Raw genomic sequence first — 7,055 nt, 5'->3', positions numbered from 1 at the left:
TTCACATCAAGGCTCATGACATCTGAGCAAACTTGATTGAATTTCTAGATATGGGCAATCAGATCTTCTCCTTTGGACATCCTCAAACTATACAATTGCTTCTTTAACCACAACTTGTTTGTCATATTCTTGCCCATGTATGTGTTCTCAAGCTTCTTCTAGATCTCTTTCGGTGGGGTCTCTATGCCAATCTCAGGCAAAATCTCATCAGCAAGGCACATTCTAATTGTACTAAAAATTATTTCCTCCATTCCTTTCAATCTTCAATAGAAATCTTTTCAGGCCTATCCATAATCAAGACCTTGTAAATTCTGTTCTGAACTAACAGATCTTCATCCTTTGCTGCCAAAGGATGAAGTTTTTCTTGCCATCAAACTTTTCAAAGTCTGTCTTAAGGGTACTCGACGTCATTCCACACATATTTCAATTCTAACACAAGAAATACATACAAATCTATGCAATTCTGGGTAAAATAGAACAAATACTCAAGATCAAGACAGATCCTTACCCAAATTAGGCATCCAAGACCTTTCCTCTACCAGATCTAGCTCCTATGCTCTGATACCAATTGTTGACAGGATCGGATCTTCCTTTGCTGATTGTAGATTAGGGAAGTAGCAGCAAGGATGGGAGAAAAATCTTGATGGCAAATCAGATCAGGCCTAGAAGAACCCTAGGCATGAGAAAGAAGAGAGGAGAAACATAAGAGAGGGATAGAGAGAGCAATTAGGGAGAAAAAGCTTCTTTTCTGATTCCATTCCATTAAAACTATATACAAAATTGTGTATATACATGGTCAATTTGATCCAAACCAAAAACTCCTCCAGCTAATCCAATTTGGTACAATTCTCAAGCTCATGTATACCCATGTCTTGTCTTGCACATCCATTAGACTAAACCCCTAGTCTAATCTTTGGATTAGCTCCTTAAGACCTCCAAAACCAAGGTTTTAAGTCACTAGAATTAAGTCCAATTCTAGCTCAAATCAGAAAGTCTTCTGTCTATGCCGTTGAGCCGGCTCTGTCAGGGTCCGAGCTGGCTTTGGCACGCCTTCCCACAGCATGTCAGAAAATGCTGCTTTCTATTCTCCTATCAGAGCTGGCTCTCTCAAGGTTCGAGCCGGCTTGACCGGGATCCAAGCAAGCTCGACCTATAGTCGAGCCAAATCGACAGTTGTGTCATCCACTGGTACCAGAAACACAGCTCTTTGTCTATTGTCTGAGTCAACTCTCTCAGAGTTCGAGCCGACTCGACTGCTAGCTGATGCCCCTAATGCTTCCTTCACACCTTGTCCTTTCTTCATCAATTTTCAAGGCTTGAAAATACCACATCTGAGCTCATACCAAGTAACTGAGGCCAGACTAGTCGATAGCACATCCATAACCTCCCTAGCCTACACCATCGCCCTCTCCAAGGTAAATCTCGCCAGCTATCAAGATGCCTCAAAAATTTTTGTATTTCTGGTAAGCCAAATGTGATAAGTGATGTACGCCACCCTAATCCCCATCCCTCTGTATGAATCAATCTCCAAGCTCTATCGTAGCCCCTCTATGAAATCCTGAGCTGGCTCCATAGAGATACTAGCCATCGAGAGAGCCCCACCAAAGTCCAAATATGCCGAGCTCTGGGATAAAGAAACAAAATATGGTCTATTGTCTCATCATCACTACAACTGCTCAAGCAAGATAGAGAAAGATCCATACCCCTAGCATGCAATACCGTCCTAGTCAAAAACCTATGCTAGGCCACCTTTCAAAGGAAGAGACAAATCCTCGGGTAGACATGGAGCCTCCAAATCCATGTTCCACTCATCCTCTTATCCATCTCCCCCCTAAACACCTCATAGAGGTCTCTCGTCACTGCCCTAGACTCTGACTTTTGGACCATCGAAGATAGGGATAGCAGTGGCTAGCACTCTCTCCACTAGAGTTGGCCCAAAGGAATGGGATACCACATCAACATGCCATCCCCCCTGGATGGAGGAGATCCATCACCTGCATCAAGTCTATGGTCTCCATATTGATATAGCTCGACCAGCGATCCACTGACAAGTTAGCAATCCAAGTGTTATGAGTAAAGTCGATGTCCCGCTTATCCCCCACAATCCATCTAACATAATCAAGAATCACCTAGGCCCACAAACAGATCTCCTTCCACATAAAAGAGTAAATTTGACCAGCTTGGGTGTCAGTACCAGCAATCTAGGAGCCATACCTAGCTCTTATCACCTCACTCAAAATGCAATTCGTCTAAAGTAGGAATCTTGCTACATGCCGAGTAATCAGGATCTCATACCTCGCCACTAGGGATTGAATGCCCAATCCCCCCTCTCCAGTCGGCTGGCAGACCACATCCATATCAGTAAGTGAACTCCACCACCCTAGTGTGATCCCCATAGGAAGTGCCCGAACTGTTGCTTAATCTTCACCACCATCACTTTTGAAACGATGGTATGGGACATCATATAGACCAAGACTGAATTGAGAACCAATCTAACTAAAGTGATCCTACCCATCATGGGTAAGCATCTGACTTGCCAACCTTCCAATCGCCCTCGGATCGATGCCTCCATCCTGGAGCAATTTACTCTCTGGGGTCTTCATCCTGTGATGGGCACTTTTAGGTAGTGATAAGCTCCCATCTGCTCAGCAATCCCCAGCTGCTCCCTGATAGCTTGCCTCAGCTAGACCTTGATCTTCAGACTAAAGTACAGGGCTGATTTGAGCAAATTCAGCTTCTGCCCAATAGCATAGCAATATCTCTCCAGAATCCTTCTAAAGGAGTCAGCATTCCAGATAGATGCCAAACCCACAAAAAAATAATCATCTGCAAACAAAAGGTATAAGATCGGCCTAGCTCCTAGGGCAGACACATAGGGATCCAAGGCCTGCTCTAGGGTGGCTACTCGCAGGGCCTTAGAGCATCAATGCAAAGAATAAAGAGATATAGAGATAGAGGGCAACTTCAGTGTAGGCCAACTATAGATCGGAAGTAATCCATTGGGGTGATATTAACCAATATGGCAAAGGAGGATGAGGAGCATCTGATCTAGCATAGGTAGAAGCCGAAGCTCTCGAGAGTATAAATGAGGAACTACCAACTCATCCGATCATACACCCTCTTTATATCAAGCTTAATGGGCATGAGGCATCATCAGATTGGTGCTCTCTAAAGATCCTGCCAAAAGTCCTATGCAATCATCACATTGTTTGAGATACTGTGGCCTCTAACAAAGACTCCCTGCTCAGCACTGATCAATCGAGGAAGGATTAGCTTCAATCTCCTAGCCATGATCTTTGCATAAATCTTATATAGAGTGGCGCATAGGCAAATGGATTTGAAGTGACTTGGCTTTGACGCATCCTGTCCTTTAGGGATAAGAATAATAAAGGTATGCTTCCATGCTTCTAGTATTGATCTCGATGTAGAAAAGAGCTGAATAGCCTCAATAACCTCCTCCAAACAATCACCCAATATTGCCGAAAAAGAGAGGTGGAAAGCCATCTGCACTGGAAGCCTTATCCTCTGCCATGGAGCATACTATCCTCCAGATCTCCTCTATTAAAATCATACCTATCAAAATATTATTCTTCTAAGCCAAGACCCTATCGGCCAAAATAGGAATAGTATAGAGCTATAGAGCTCACCTCCATCTAGCCAATCAGTCCATCACCCACAAATAAGTCAAAAATCTCCTATCTGATCTCCTTCTTGCCCTCAATCCAAGCCCCCCCCCCCATCTTGCAGCATCCTGATTTGACTCCTCTACCTTCGGATGATAGTCGATTGGTGGAAGAGTCTAGTGCTCCTATCTTCCTCTCTGATCTACTAGATTTTAGACTTCTACCTTCATAGAGTCTCCTACTGGCATAGCAGAGAGTGATGCGTGGTCAGCTTACTTCGAAGCTCTGCCAGATCCTCCTCAGCAAGCCCTTCATCATGATCCACTGGAGCTTAGCGATGGCAACTTCTGTGTCCTCCAACCTCCTAAAAATATCACCAACCTCTACTTGGTTCCATCTTTAAAGCTTGCATCTCATCAGCTCAAGTCTACGAGTAACCGGATACATTGCATTGCCCCAGATAGACATCCTCCAAACTTTCCTCATTATGTCCCAGGAATGCAAGTAGGAGAGCCAAAATTTCTCAAACCAAAATGGAATCCAGTAGGAGAGCCCAATGTCCATAGCGATGAGCATCAAACAGTGATCCGACACAACCTAGGGAGATGGTACACCTGATGGCTCAAGAATATCTGGTTCTAGCTAGCTGTAAAGAAGGCCCTATCAATGCACTTCTAGACCCTCGCTGCCCTCTGTCTGTTGTTGCATCATGGAAACCTAGGCGCAAAGAATCCCAAATCCACTAGTCCAGTAATCCGGATGAAGTCTCGAAACTGCCATGACTCAATGTTATTAGTGAAGGGTCTTCCCCCCCTCTTCTCTTGGGTGCTATCAATATAGTTGAAATCTCCTACCACTAGAGAGGGAACATCTTCATCAATTAATCTCGCCACTTCATGCCATACCACTCGTCTCTCCCTATATTCAATACTAGCATACATACCAGATAAGAACCAAGTAGATCCATTACTTTTAGAAATAACGATAACTAACTGCTGGGTACGGTTATGGAAAACATTAATATTGGCTAAATCCTCCCTCCAGGTCACAATGATTCCTCCAACAAGCCCACGGCATTCAATAGCATAAAAACCCCAGTTTGCCAGTAGTCTGTGTCTAGCTCTAGCGAGGTCACCCCCCGAGAGTCGAGTCTCCAAGAGTATGCATAAGTCCAAATTGTGCTGCTGCATGAGCCTTCCAAAGGCGGATGCAAAAGAGAGCTTTCCCGCCCCCCAAGTGTTCCACATTAGGATCTTCATGAATACATCTGTGATAAATATTCTGGATATCCTTGGTGTAGTCCTCTTGAGCTTCAACAAGTGCCTTTGGCTCTGGAGTCCCGAGATCTATTTCTCCCTCCATCAAAGTCATCTTCAATCTAGCCACCACAGCAGCATGACCCATTGTTACCTTAAGGCCCGGCCCACAGTGTGCTTCCCTAGTTTCTTCTTTCCCATTAACCCCCTTCCGTCGAAGGGTTGGCGGCAAGAGAGGCTAGAGGAGCAACATCTTCATTTCCTCCTTCCACTCACACTCGGGCTGCCATATCGCCTTTGGCCACCACACAAGAATCAATGGTGGCTAGATAGCCTTTCTCCATTGGGTGAAGTAGCACTGAGCTACCTATACTCTGTGATTGGCATGAGTGAATAGGAGCACCCGAAGGCGAGGGGGGCACCTCCTTTCCCAACTGGTAGCCAACTCCCTCCCAGGGTTCTCCCTCGGATAGGGTGAGTGAAGTGAAATTTGAGTGCATGGGTAAAATGGAAATTTTAAAACTTTTTCAAAATTACTATTTTACAGTGAAAATTATTAATTAATCTAATTAATTAACATATGTTTACCCTATACTAGGATCTAAATATGATATATATAATGCATGCATTTAAATTTGAAATTCAAACTTCTACAATAAATAATTTACTGTTATGTGTTCAGAACACATTACCTTTGTGCGGGTAGTCGATCGCCCCAATCTGATTACCGTCGGGAGGATCTGATCATCGCAACACAGTCACACAATACGTCTGGCCTCTGTGGATCATCCACATGAAGCTCCCGGTCTGATAGGCTCCTCACGAATGCTAGTTCGTGACTGCACCTTTTTGATGGCCGATATTGATCGAACTCCTTCGATCGATGTCTGTCGACTCCTCGGATGCTCCGAATCATCAGAAAAGATGACAGAGAGGTTGATGATGCTCTCCCTAAAGTTTGGTAGGCTCACGACACTCGTAGCTCACATTCTCACTTCTCGAACCCTAAGCCAAAACCCTAGGGTACACAAGAAAAGCTTGCACCCACTTCTCTCTCATTTTCTCTTCTTTTCTTTTCTTTTCTCATGCAAGAAACCTCTCTCACGCCATCCTTTTTTTTTTGATACTCTGTGCGCACACCCTCTCTTATCTCCTTTTTAAAATGATGCAAGATCGCGTCTTTGCAGTGTTTTTACCGCGTGAGAGGATAAAGATAAGTGGTTGCTCATTTGAATTCAAATCAAATTTGAATTCAAATGCCAACCAACTCATTTCTATCAACTCTATGCATGAGAAGAGAGGAGGCGTGGCTTCTCTTATGCGTGGAGAATTTACACGAGAAACTCTTTCTCGTGTAAAACAAATGGCGGAAGGATAAGGCTAGGTGGCGCATGGATTGGTTGCTCATTCAAATTCAAACTTTCTTTTGAATTTGAATGACCAACCAACCATCTTTATCCACCCATATGGCGCACAAATGTGGGGCATGGGAAGGCCTTTGCGTGAGAGAAAATTCACAAGAAGTTGCTTCTCATGAATTCAAATGGGCGTAGAGAAGTGAGGTGGCGCAGGGAGTTGAATTCAAAAGGTGGTTTGATCATAATTGAATCAACCTAATCAAAATAGGTTAAGCACAATTAGACTAAATTAAACCCAACTTAATTAGGCTTAATTAGGCTCAATAAAATCTTAATCAAATCAAAAATTGACTAAGTCCAACCCCTGATCAAATCAGGGACCAAACCACTTCGACGATTAGGTCAACACTTAACCTAATCGGGTCAAACCCAACTGAATCCAATTCAATTGGACTTGATCCAAAAATAATTACTCAATCAAATTGAGTTAATTAGTGATCAAATCACTAACTAAACCTCTCATAAATACTGAGTCCAAATTCAATGGGCAATCGGGTATCAAAGTCCATCGATATGAAACCTTGATCGAAGAGTCTCAAACCAGTGGGACTCTTGACCCCGGTACCCAAAATGTGTGGAACTCATGATCAGAGAATCCTGATTCTCGATCACAGAGTCTCAGACACGTAGGACTCATAGTCCACAAACATTAAGACTCTTCATCAGCCATCAGATCAGATAGGAACCTCTAATGTGTGTGACCCCGCAGGTTCGAACCTAAGCCGGTAGCACAGGAACCAATTTCTGTACTAATCGAA

At 43.7% G+C, this 7,055-nt stretch overlaps 1 protein-coding gene across 1 annotated transcript; it reads right to left on the bottom strand.

Moving 5' to 3' along the window:
- Positions 1-4,330: 4,330 nt before the first annotated feature.
- On the bottom strand, positions 4,331-4,870 carry LOC140853953 (uncharacterized). Its single transcript, XM_073249066.1, has one exon. The coding sequence runs from the start codon at positions 4,868-4,870 to the stop codon at positions 4,331-4,333; it is 540 nt and encodes a 179-aa protein (XP_073105167.1).
- Positions 4,871-7,055: the final 2,185 nt, after the last annotated feature.

Source organism: Elaeis guineensis, chromosome 15 (genome assembly GCF_000442705.2).
Source record: "Elaeis guineensis isolate ETL-2024a chromosome 15, EG11, whole genome shotgun sequence".
NCBI lineage: Eukaryota > Viridiplantae > Streptophyta > Magnoliopsida > Arecales > Arecaceae > Elaeis > Elaeis guineensis.
The sequence above is the reverse complement of the archived record's forward strand: the minus strand, read 5'-3'. Positions and strand labels throughout refer to the sequence as shown.

What these genes read in the sequence shown, in the direction of transcription:
- LOC140853953 (XM_073249066.1), bottom strand. Translation starts at nt 4,870, where the DNA reads ATGTGGAACACTTGGGGGGCGGGAAAGCTCTCTTTTGCATCCGCCTTT.